At 31.8% G+C, this 13,519-nt stretch overlaps 1 protein-coding gene across 1 annotated transcript in view; it reads left to right on the top strand.

Moving 5' to 3' along the window:
- LOC105626765 (patched domain-containing protein 3) overlaps positions 1-13,519 on the top strand; it is a 28,154-nt gene that overhangs the window by 11,115 nt on the left and 3,520 nt on the right. The window contains exons 2-8 of the mRNA XM_012208061.1: positions 7,505-7,778; positions 8,241-8,451; positions 8,582-8,767; positions 9,816-10,159; positions 11,767-11,967; positions 12,167-12,298; positions 12,855-13,168. Coding sequence (XP_012063451.1) covers positions 7,505-7,778; positions 8,241-8,451; positions 8,582-8,767; positions 9,816-10,159; positions 11,767-11,967; positions 12,167-12,298; positions 12,855-13,168 — 1,662 coding nt within the window. The remainder of the gene's footprint in view (positions 1-7,504; positions 7,779-8,240; positions 8,452-8,581; positions 8,768-9,815; positions 10,160-11,766; positions 11,968-12,166; positions 12,299-12,854; positions 13,169-13,519) is intronic.

The raw sequence follows: 13,519 nt of genomic DNA on the forward strand, positions 1-13,519 counted from the left end.
ATTTTTCGGACTTATAAACACAATTATACTACTAATAATATCACGAATTAAATTGACAAGTAATTTTAATAATTTGATATACAATCAGGCATCCTATCAGAATGTTAGTATTATAGATGTTAATTTGCATTAATTAGATGTTAATAAATATGCTGAAAAACTATAAATAAATTTATTGCGAAAAATATTACCTTGGCCGAGAGTCGAACGTCGAACTCGAATCTTGTATTCCATATGAGTTTCCATCTTAAATTTTTAGGCTACAAATATGGTATATATACATATACATATTATTGTATTATATAGTAATTCAGATTGAATTATTTAAGCATTAAAGATCTAACTTTGATCGTTATGATCATCACTTCTATTTTTTATTGTTGAATTTTCAATAAGAATTCTTATTGTTTTTACCATAATATGGATTTAATCCCTGTTCATATCAATACCATCATGATCTAAAAACAATCATTTATGGCATTAATCCACATCATATTGGTATTAATATTAACAAACAATATAAAATATATGCTTGATATCTATATAGTAAACGGTCTGATTAACATCAACATCGCATGATATTAAATCCACACTAGTATTTTTTAGAATATTAAAAAATTTAGTTAGATACAGAGATTTAAAAATAATTTGGTTGGGACAAAAAGTAATTATGTAGGACGTTAAAGCTGGTTGCTAGAACGTCCACACTTTTTGCAGCTTTGCTCATTATGCTTGAGCGTCCTATGTAATTATTTTGATATTCTAACAAAATTAAATTTCAGATCTATATTTAACTAAATTTTCAGATATTTCAACAAAATTGTGTAACCATGTGATAAAAGACAAAAAATTCACTATTCATTATCTAGTGAATAGTGGATTTTCCGTCCACACAAGACAAATATAAATCTTTGTGAGAATAAAAGACACGTTTTGACGAGAGGGATGCACTTCGCAAAATAGAAAAGAGAAGAGAAAGAAACATGATCGGGAAAATGTTTGGAAGGGTAGAAAGATATGTTTAGAAAGGGCCGCGTACCGAGGTGCCGCGAAAAGAACGAAAGCGCCACAATAATGCGAAATGAAAAAATCTCTCCTTAGTCACGGCATACTTTCACATCGACATGCTGCACTTGCTTATCGTTAACGGCAAAGAAGAATCGGGCGTGCGTCGCACGTCTGTTCTTAAGCACGTGCGTAGGCATTTATACACCTGCGTGCAATAGGCCACGAATGCGTAAAGTATACGTGAAAGGTATTTTACGAAAGGACAAGGGAGGTCGTGGTTGCTAATTGGCATCGTGGTTGCGACAAACGAGAATGTTGTCGGCAAATAACAGTGTTATTAGTTATTATATAGTATAATGATTTCGAACCATGCAAATTGCAATGTTAATCATAATATTGTACGTTCACCAGTCACAGGATTCGGTGATAATCAATAAATTCTTCTCTTGGCGAAAATCACGCAAAATCATATCTATTAAAGTCGCGGAAAAAAAATTGCGACACAATGAGTGTCGCGTATTAAATATGCGCGCTCAGTCTCGGTACGCGTCGCTAATTGCACGACATTTGCGCAAATCCTAGATGTTACTTTCAAACACGAATGTTCCAAATAAATCGTTTCCCGCAAGTGACTAACGAGGTGGACGTAAACGATATAAAATGGTTTAAATAAATGGTAACGAATAATGACGTAACGATCGCGTAATATTTCAATCGCACAATGGCCCGAGTGTGTACTTTATCGTCGTTAAAGGTTTTGATTGGCATTCAATTTTCCTCAGCTGTCTGCAATTCATATTTTGACAACAGTAATAATATTCGTGGCAAAAGAAGGACATGCAGCCATGGTCACGTCAATTGTAACGAACATCAGCGGCTCAAAATCAATACTACAGCGAGAGCGAATGGAGGATGAATCGTATCTTAAATTAAAAACTCATTCATCGACTCACTTTCAGTTACTTGAGCATACTTCACTAATTCGAGCTAGTCTCCAGGAAGTAATCATTCTTACGCTTGAATATACTTTCCCTGTGTTGCCGCGAGTTTTTTATCCGTGTAATTTCATTCCCACTGAGTCCATCGGCTATTATTATAGTAATATTAGAAGGCGATGCAAGTGGAAAGTCGGTTTTATTAAGCGCGAAGCTGATTACGAAACTCAAGGAGTAACAATGATTATCAATGAATATTACTGCTGTCATATTTATGACTAATAAATGTTGGAAAATGACATGTTTAATAATAAATATGATTTATTTTATTGTTAATTTTATTGTTAAAATAATTTTCTCCCAGCAATCATTTAACGTCGCCCCAGTAAATTAATAATGTCAATATGTGTTAATAATGTCATTCGGTTTGTTTTTCAATGAAAGTTATTACGTGCGATATTTTACGAATCAGGAAACCCCGAGGACGCGCTCGGTGAAATTGAACAGAATCAGAATTCTGCGAGCGAATCGTTATAACACGAATTTTATATCTTTAATTGCCAGATTAGATTCAGGATTATTAATCATTTAATCGTTTTAAATTTCGATAATTACCGAAAGTTCTAGAAATACTTTTTCTAAATATAAAAGAAATAAACTTGTAATAAAACATGTCAAAACATATTTTTCGAGATCTTGACAAGCTTAATATTTATCTTAAATTTAATCTTGATTATACAGATTATTCTCATACCATTCGTTTGACTTGTCACGGTTTTGCTTTAGAACATCGTTCTTAAACATGATATGACAAAATTTTTAATTTCGTTCGTTTTTATCTACGTTGTTGTGATATTATAATCTTCAAAGCATCTTTTTACGCAAATCCCAGATGTTATTTTCTTTGAAGGATTAAAATACTTGACGTCTCGATAATAAATTGATCATGCAAATTTCTTCATCAATTTGCATTATATAATATATTTTCTTTATTTTCTTATTTCTTATTTTCTTAGTTCATTATTATAAGTCTATGACACCATTTTTACTTAAGTAAACGCTTAAAAACTTGATTCAAGTCTTTTAAAAAGAGTTATCACAATTCTCTTCACATTTTTTGATTCTACAGAATTGCTACAGAAAATGAATTTTAAAATTCTCTTTTCCAGGTTTTCCAAATGAAAATGGAAAATTTTCCATGATTAATATAAAATATGTAAATTTTAACATTTAGACTTAAGGAATAGGAAAGCTAATCTATATTATTAAAGATAACGCAAAAAAAGCTTAATAGCATAGTAAAATTTTGGGTACAAATTCAAGTTAGCAAAAAATAAATTAGTTTTAGAAAAAAGAAGATGCAATTATGACGAAAAAGAGGGATCAAATAAAAATACTGAATGAAATATAAATATAAATTTTAATTATTTTATTAAAATCGTATAAAGTACGCAAGTTTTGAACGTATTTGACTATAAACATCAGATATAATATTTTAAAAATTGTAACAGTTGTTTAGGAATAGGAGCAATTTAAGAAAATTGCGAACAAATTTCGAAATTCCAGACTTTTTTACATTTTTCTTTTCCCGGTATTCCAAATCTATTTTCCAACCCTGTTTTAAAAAAATACGATATGAATGCGGTTTGTAAATTCCAGTTTCCAGATTATTCTGTTTTCTTTCTTTTTTTTTCACAAATTGTTCACATCTAACACGCACTTCGGCAGGTTTTACATTCTGCAAATATCTTATATATGGAAATTATTCAGCATATGATCCATAATATTATTTAGTTAGAAACGAATGGTTTTCTTCGTTCATAATCGCTATAAGTAAAAATATTAAAATGATAGCGGAGAGTGTCCTAGTGACCCAAAGATAATAATCTGTCGTAACAGCGTACTTTGATCTTCCGCTACAGAGTCCTTCTCGTTTATAATGAAGACACGATGATATTGATAACAGTAAATAAGACGCAACTGTACCAGACTAGTGCGATTAAAACCAGTATTAACAATATGTGGAACAAAGTTCATTATATTTTGTTTTCTTCTTTCATTATCATTTAATATGATTAATATATATATAGTTTTGAAAGAAGAAAAAATTATGTTTATCTAATTAGACACACAATTTTCAATTTTCTCATCTCTATTTTTAGTGATTCAAACAAAAAATCTGATTTGAATTACACATTCATCATTTAAGACAATGACTTTTCATCAGTCTAAATAATTTTCATTATAACGACTATCTGATTATTTAGATCAGGTCAAAGTTATTCATATAAAATTACTCGATAAAATTACGAAACAATTGCTTCGGAGCGTCTGACAAAGAGATGTAATATGTAAATAGTATACAAGATGTATAGTTTTCTTTTGTCATTCATTTAAGAAAATCGACATTAAACATTTAAATACATGTAGAAACTTTTCCATACTGCAACGGCTGATGAGGTCAGCGTCATGCAGATACAACTGGTGAACCTGAGACGGCATAGCAAAAGTAATTGTTACGCGGTGTTATTCAATCGTCTCTAAATGGACAGAAAGGACAGTGTGTGGCAGATCGGGATTACCCAATAGCTACAACGTGACTTTCTCCGTGCGAAACACACCTGTACCCCGGTGGCACTGGCCTCCGAACTTCTGCCTATCGGCGATACGTTTTTTTAATCGGCTATGTACGCGAAGGAAAATCTATGGGCAGAATCGAGCGGTTTTAGAAAGTCGCAGCGAATCTATATTCGCGGCCGATGTCGTTTCGTGTCACAAAACTACGGTCCAGGCTGGTACCGAGCTTTCTTGTGGAGATTTATGATTCTCCTTATTTCGTTGGAAATCGATTTATGTGAAAATTTACATGAAGAAATTTGCGATATCAATGCGAGAATTCCGCGAAATAGCCTTAGAAAGATCCCACTTCCGATAAATTAGATGAATTCAAGGTTTTACAACTGAAAATTCTCTTTATTTAAATTGCTTTTTTGTTTAGACAACTTATAAAAAAAAAGAAATATTTTAATTAAAATATTTAAAATATCAGGCTAGACACAACGATTTGTTTTCACAAAAAATCTTCTTTTTCCAGTCTATAGTCGATTGACATGATTAAATTTCGCAAGTTACCATCTATTTCTATGCGCAAAATGAATTAAAAACCATCCCGGATCTTCAAGGTGAGAAGACGAACGTGCGTGAAAATCTGACGAAGATGATTCATTCTCCTTTGATGTCACATAATCCCTTATGAGAGCACCATCGTCCCATGAAAAGAGGCTTTGTGTCTGAACAAAAGATGATTCTCGTTTCGATCGTAGGGCTTTCGATTAAAAACCATCCAACCATATTCTTTCATTAACTTTCATTAAGGGGAGGAATTCTCTTGCTTTCTCTCTCTTTCTCTTTTTTTCTTAGTTTTAATATTCCGATAACAAAATAATGGACAAAAATATTTCTATTATTGTTATTTGAATCCGATTGTATATATAATTTCGCAGTGATTAACTTAGAGCGATTTTATTATAATCGTTTCTATTTTAGCATTGATACGTATGATATGAATTTGATAGGAATATGAAACCAGTCGGAACACTATTGAATTACTAATGGAACATTGGACGTTATGAATAGCAACGAGTTTCAACGAAAATCGATTAAGGATCGGTTACGACATTGATCAGCTCAACTTGTTTAATTAAAATCGATAAATTGAAAATTTGTTGTAGATAAAGTATAAGTACATGAAATAATTATTACTTTATATAATATTTATTTTCTATAGAATTGAAATATTTCATAAAGTGTTATAGTATAAATAAAATATACATTGATATAGGAAACTAACAGATCTCACAATTACGTAAAACATTTTTTTTAATTCTTAATTGGAAGTATTTTAATTAATAAATTTCTGTAACTCTACTTTCTTTTCATGTTATACATGTATATTTTAAATTATAACGTATTCTTTAAAATTATGTTATAAGTTTTCAAAATTTGAACATTGCAATCCTGGTATAATTTAAAAAATTATGACACTTTTCCATATAAGCAAACGAGTTGCAAATGTGCCATTTTTTCGCAAAAATATATTAGTTTTTCTTCTTTTAATCGATTTTCTTTTATTGTTTAAAAAAATAATAATTTTTTTATTTATATCACTTATATGAAAAAGAATAAGATTGAAAAGATACAGAAGATAAATACAAGAAAAGAAAATAGGAAACCGAGCAATACGGATTAAAGTCAGTAAGCATTGTAGTTTAGTAAATGATTTGCTTCTATAAAACGCAGTCAATGATAATGTTGTTAAGTTTTCAGCACGCCAAACACGTAATATTGAACAATGTAGGTCAAGTCTGACGACACTTTTCTACATGATTTCAATGACAATAATCCTAAATGTTTCCCTCGCACGAATTCTCCGATGCTTCAATCGCTTACCCAAGGGATTGAAATTGATATCTCAATTTCGGACTGGCCGCAAATAAGTTCAAACTCTGATATTTCCGGAGTACTTTAGAAATATCTGAAATAAAATAAATAAACACTTTATGAGATCTTCGAAGATAAATAATTCTCTAATCCCGTGTCTTTATATTTGCGTTTATCTTTAAATTTTCATTTAAATTTTTTACTTGATCTCTTCATTAAAAATTTCATAATATCCAATACCAACGATATTTTTGATGTATTAATTGTAAAGTAAAACGTCTCATTTTATTGACTTGTTTCAGTGAAATCTCATTTTCGTGAAACCACATTGTAAGAAGTCAAGCCATGATTCTTTATGACGTAAATGACGAGTTTTTCTACACGTTCCAACTACAGGAAGCGTTGAATAAGCAAACAGCGTGATTATCGGGCGCACTCGAACCGATTTAAGAGAACAATAAATTTTTCTAACAATAAAGCGAGAAGAGAAGACGAAAAAACGTTACGATGTATTTTTCCCGTTACGCGTTCAACGAATCGCGACAAGAGATTCAATCTTGCGTATAACAATTCGCCCAGCAACTCACTTTGCATTTCTCGCGGTATATATATCTACATACGCAATGTGTTGTAAATGCAAAACACTAATTGGACAGATCGGAACGTTTCTTATATCTGAATAAAGAGCGCTTTCTACAGTTTTTATACAATAAATGATTTATCGATTGCAAATCGACAGGAATTCGTTTACAGGAAGCGACTATTGTTCCGATTCTGTTAAATCTTTAAATTTCATTTCTAATTATGAAAAAATATTTACATAAATTTTTATACATCCTTTGTTTCACGAGCTCGTAAAAAATGCCACAGGAATCCAATAATATATATGACTCAGCAATCATAACGCATTTATTAATGATTATTATTAATGATTATAGCTTCTTTTTTCTTATAATTAAAAAAAATAATCTATCTTTAGCTTTTAAAGAAGAAAAGAATCCTTTCTTCTTTATAAATTCTCGACTGCAATTTAATATTATTAACTTGGTCTTAATCCTTGATTTTCTAGCGATGTATTAAATGGAATAATGATTAACGATTTATCGTACTTTCGCTTTCAGATGTGGCACTTGACGTGCGTCGACGACTTTTTAAATCGCGCGTTTTACAAAGTTGGCCTCCATGTCGGTAGACATCCCGGTTACTTTGTAATCGTACCGATACTGTTGGCGTGCATATGCTTTACCGGTTACCAGAGGATACACTACGAAATCGATCCGGAATATCTCTTTTCGCCCGTCAACGGACCTGGCAAGACCGAGCGAGCGATAGTCGAGCAGTACTTCAAAGTCAATTATAGCCACCAATTCAATCTCGGTCGTATCACACGACCAGGTGAGAGTCTCATCAATCATTTATTCTGCGATTTCTTTGTCCGCAAGGAATTCTGTGAATCCAACAAGTCTATAAACCTTCCAATCGAGAATTAGCATAAATAGAGATAAACGTACTTCTTGGGCCTATAAGATTCTCCAAAAAAATTCTATCCTTTTATCCTTTAATATTTGCTTTTCATTTCTTTTAAAATACTTGAAGCAATCATAATTTTCAACGTTAAAAATCTCTCAAGAGTTTTTATTGTTATTTTTTAAAAATAATATTTATTTTAGATAAACTTTCTTTAACTTTCTTGATCTACATTACAAAACATTTGTATGATTAGATTTCCTATCAACTTTTTTTCTTCGCCGCTTTTATGAGAAAGTAATAGAGAAACCAATCTGATTTGCTATCACTGGAAGAATAGCTTGCTTTCCTGCTTGGTTAGTGATCGATTAAATCCGTTGATTATTGCAGGCCGATTCGGTCATGTAATCGTGATTCCCAAGGATGGCGGGACTAATATGCTGAAGAGCGCGATTTGGCAGGAGCTGAGGGAGCTCGACTGGTTAGTTAAGAACGTCACGGCGAAGTACGAGGACGAAGAATTTATGTATGACCAAATTTGTGCGCGATGGCTCGACCAGTGTTTCACCAACGACATCCTAAATCTTCATCACATAATAAAGTACGCGAGACGAATGAAAGAAAAGAAATAAACGATTCCGTAACGTATGAAAAAATGGAACGCGTTTCAAAATGCGTTTGTTAATTCGTGTCGAGTTTCAAACCTGGACCCTTAAACTTTTTTTTTTCAGGGAAGTAGAAAGGCGAGAGCTAAATCTGACGTTCCCGGTGATGTTCAATCCGGTCACCTGGGACGCTCATCTGTTTCCGGTATTCTTCGGCGGAAGCGTCGTCAATAATGATTTCATCATAGAATCGGCGCCCTCGGTGCAGCTCGCCTACTTCATCACCGTCGACAGTCCACGGCAGGATGCAATGTAAGTTCACCGATCACGTTTGCAAACACGTCGAAACTCGTTGATGGAATTGGTCCAGTTATTTCAATCACACACAACAGCAACCTCAAACGTAACGTTGTTTACTGACATGAGAGTGCTCGAAATTTCATGAAAGATATATGCTTTATGCGTACGAATATTGTAGAAACCACGAATTTTATATTGTTACGCTCAAAAATAATACCGATAGCAATTTTCTATAAATTTCAATATCTCGATATGATTATTGTGAAAAACTAAAATCTTATTAAAATAAAATTAAGATACAATATATGAAAATTTAAAAATTTGTAATCTAATTTTTATATAGTTCATTTTTGCCACGTAAAACTGTATAATGCGTTTTTACACCGGAAAAAATATTAAATATTTGAATAAATATTTGTTTTCAATAATTCTAAGTAAATGTTTAGTAGTAAATGTAAAAATATATTTATCTGATACAAAAACCAATTTGATTTAACTGTCATTTTTTATTGAGTAAAAAATTGAGTTTTTACTTACTATAATTAAATGTTTACTTAATGCTATTCAAAGGAATTTTAATAAATTTTTTTCAGTGTACAAAAATTATGATTCAAAATTTTTTAACGTTTATAATAATCAACCATGCTTATGTGTGTAAGTGGTATCTCATTAATTCACCACATGGTCGCCAGTCGGACATCACCAATTGAATCATCTATTGCTATCAACGGCGTCCGTGCAAATAATAAGAGTCTGATTCACCCGTGACCATATTATATTGATTGCCTATTGTTATCGTTAAAGATGGTAAAGTATGTATATTGATATAGCCATTGTTTCGGATATATTTTAACCGTGAATCGAGTGAAATTAATTCGTAAAGTACTCAAGAAGTTAAATTTTAGAAAAGAAACAAAATCAAGGTTCAATAAAATCTATATAATTTTCTGGTTAAATTTTTCTATCTGATATCTAATGTTTTACGGACGCGACAGAGTTTTTAATATATTCTTCAGGATTCTTCAATATAATTAATTTCTTTTTTAATTTGTCAAATTAGCGGCGCTGCTTGGGAAGAGGCTTTTCTGGATGTCGTCGGCAAGGCCGAGGATGAAGGTGCATTTAAGCATATTAGCATCGCGAGATTCGCCTCGAGGACCCTTGAACTGGAGCTCGAGGCCAACACGAAGACAATCGTGCCGTATTTCACTAGCACGTTCGTTATAATGGCCCTGTTCTCAGTCGTGACGTGCATGATGACCGATTGGGTGCGCAGCAAACCTTGGCTTGGTCTTCTGGGCAACATCTCTGCCGCCATGGCAACAGTCGCAGCTTTTGGATTGTGCATCTACCTGGAGATCGACTTCATCGGCCTCAATCTTGCCGCGCCATTCCTCATGATAGGTGAGCTGCGATTGATATTATTACAATATTTTTATAAAAAAAGCGAGCTAATCTTTCAGTATGAAATAATTAATGAAAATACACGCAGTTTCGTATTTTAATATAGTTGCAATATATTTTAAAAATTTGACTGTAAGTTCCTTCATTATTAATTAATAATATTTTTAATCATTTATGGAAGAAATTTTTATTGTATGTATTTTATTTTACCAAAATAAGATTATTCCAAATTCATCAGATTTTTTTGTTATAAGTTTGGAACAACTATATGTGTAATTCGTTCGCTACGGTATCGTTACTTCGTAAACTTTATTGCCTCGAAAATTTGTTACAATCGATATTTAAATTGATACCTGGCCCATAAGTTGAGTAATGAAAATAACGTCCTAAGCTTCGCCTTTTTTGCAATACTATGCCGTAATCTCCTTGCGACTGTAGAAACACGTGTTGATAAACATGTAGCTCGCACCATCTGCATACGAGCGAAATAAACGAACTATGATTTATGTGAAAAGCGGAAGTTGTCTTTTCCCTTTCGACGTCGCGCTTGCCTGCGTTCGACGCCGAGCAAAGTTAGTCTTTAGCAATAATAATAGCTTTATTCGATCCAATCGACCGACCGCAATTCTCAAAACGACAATTATTCTCTTTTATCCAAAAATAAGACAGTTCTTCATATTATCTGATTTAATTCGATTAATAAAATTAAGTCGAGTAAAATAGAGTGAAGATGATTTTTGGCATCTTCGAAAGTCGATCAATTTACTTCTTGTGATAAAATTAAAAAATTTGAATAAATTAAGTAAACTCACTGAGATCTTTAAAAAAATACTTAATAAATTATAAATATTTATAATTTTATTATAAAAAGCTTTAAATAGATAAAATAGAACTAAATTAAATATCTCTGATGGAAGAAACGTCAAATGATAATGTCTTTATTAGTCACAAATAATTACATAATTTATCGATTTAATGAAGCTTTCAATACAAATGAGAAATGCATTGTCCCGGCGGTTTTGATTTATCACGAAGAATACGTTTTCTATTATTATTTATGTTCTCTGAGAAATTGGATGTGACACGTGAAGACAAACGTGACATCCAACCGAAGAATCGGCGGTGATAAATTTTTAAAAAATATTGACTGTATTTAAAAAATTTATTACTTTAGACATATTATTTTTCTTAGAAAAGTACTTACAACTAACAATTCTATCGCATGCAAAGAAACAATTTGAATTTGAAGTCTTTCGGAATTACATATTGGATAACATGAGAGAAATTTGTAAAAAATTCGATAGAAAAATTCGTACAACTTAAAAAATAATAAAGAAGAAAATTTTTTAAAATTACTTTTTAAAAATATACATTAATAAGTTTAAAAGTTTCTATCTAAGTCTTGAAATTACACATTGGGTAATATGAAAGAATTTATGCTATAAAAAAATTGTAAGATTTTAAAAGAATGCTGAAACTAAAGAAAATTATTATTAATAAATTTAAAGTTTAATAATAAGTTTAAAGTTTATTTTTCCCTTGCATAACTCAGATTGTAAGAAATTGTAATTGTTGATTGAGTGTAAATCGTGCCTTTTTAATTACAGGAATAGGGATCGACGATACTTTTGTCATGCTAGCAGCCTGGAGAAGGACAAGTATCTCCAAACCAGTACCCGAAAGAATGGCGGCGACATTGAGCGAGGCTGCCGTTTCCATTACCATCACGTCCTTGACGGATATGATATCTTTCTTCATTGGAATCTTGTCGCCCTTCCCTTCGGTTCAAATTTTTTGCATTTATTCAGGTATCAAGTTGTTTGAATAAATCAAATTGTATTAGCAAATTATTTAAAAGCTAATATTTATTAAAGATAAATTATACGAACATAATAAGACAGGAAAAGAAATAATATAGTATTTAGAAAGTTTATCCATAACTTTCTGATATGTATATTGAATTCGTAAAATTTTTATTATTAATATTAAATATACATTAATTAACAGGTTTTGCAGTGGTTTTTACTTTCCTGTTTCACATAACGTTCTTCAGCGGGTGTGTGGCGATCAGTGGTTATTGCGAACAAAGAAATTTGCACAGTGTTATCTGTTGCAAAGTGCAGCCACTATCTAAATCCAGTAAGTATTGCAATTGTTACAGAAATATAATTTCTACAGAACTACAGAAATATAATTTTATCTATTTCACAACGTATTGTATTTAAATCTTCTTACAAAACTATTATTATTTATGGTATGATGGTAATTCTCGGCAATTTATTAATTTTCTAATTCTAATTACTCGCAAATGCTAATTTTCTTGTAAATTTACAATTATTATTGTTTTCTCTCGCTGTGGGTCATTGTTATTCACTACCATTCGAAATCTCGTTACGTCTGCATGACGTATCGATGTTACATCAACGGACAGACATGCGTTACGTTCGGAAACCGTTAATTCGTTAGATCATACGGTATTATGTAAAGGAAAGAGTTTACTTTCTCTGTATTCTTTTTCCGAAACATTGTCACACCAATGACTGCAAACTGCCGAAAAAGAAAACATCAATATTGCTTCAGCCTTATGCGCGGATTACAATATTATATTATGTAATGTACTTTATAATCAGCGAAGAACTACAACAAACAATATCTTTTTTAAATGAATTATTTTAAATGACATATGTTATTTCAGCTCATCGATCATGGCTGTACAGAGCGTTGTGTTCTGGCGGGATTGATCCTGATGATCCTGACAATCCGATCGACAATCCTGAGCACGGATGCATGACTTGGTTCCGCGATTATTTGGCAGCTGCGCTGAATTATGGCCCTGTGAAAGCGATTATCATCCTCATTTTCATATGCTATCTTGTCGGCGCACTTTACGGACTTACGAACCTTAAGGAAGGCCTCGATCGACGCAAACTTTCCAAGGAAGATTCCTACTCGATCGCCTTTTACGACCGCGAGGATTATTATTTCAGAGAATTTCCTTATAGGATACAGGTATATTCGCAAATTTCGTTTCGAAAGTAAAACTCGAAAGTAAAAAGGCAATCGAAATACAAATTTTTCAATTACTTATTACGTATGCAATTTTTTCCAAATTTTTCAACGTATAGTTATATTTCATTATCGAATATTATCTGCTTGAATATCTGAAAAACCATATACTAAATACCAAAAAAAGTTGCGAAAAAATTAAATACTGTAATATGATATGTAAAAAAAGGTTTTGTAATTTGACATCTCGATTGATAAATAGTTTTATTAATTAATGCAAAATAATCGTGCTTCTACAACCGCAATAGCTCTCACTACTTTTTGTTTCTTGAAGTTTCAGTCTCTCTCTCTCTC

This window comes from Atta cephalotes, assembly GCF_000143395.1.
Source record: "Atta cephalotes unplaced genomic scaffold scaffold00006, whole genome shotgun sequence".
In the NCBI taxonomy this organism is placed as follows: domain Eukaryota; kingdom Metazoa; phylum Arthropoda; class Insecta; order Hymenoptera; family Formicidae; genus Atta; species Atta cephalotes.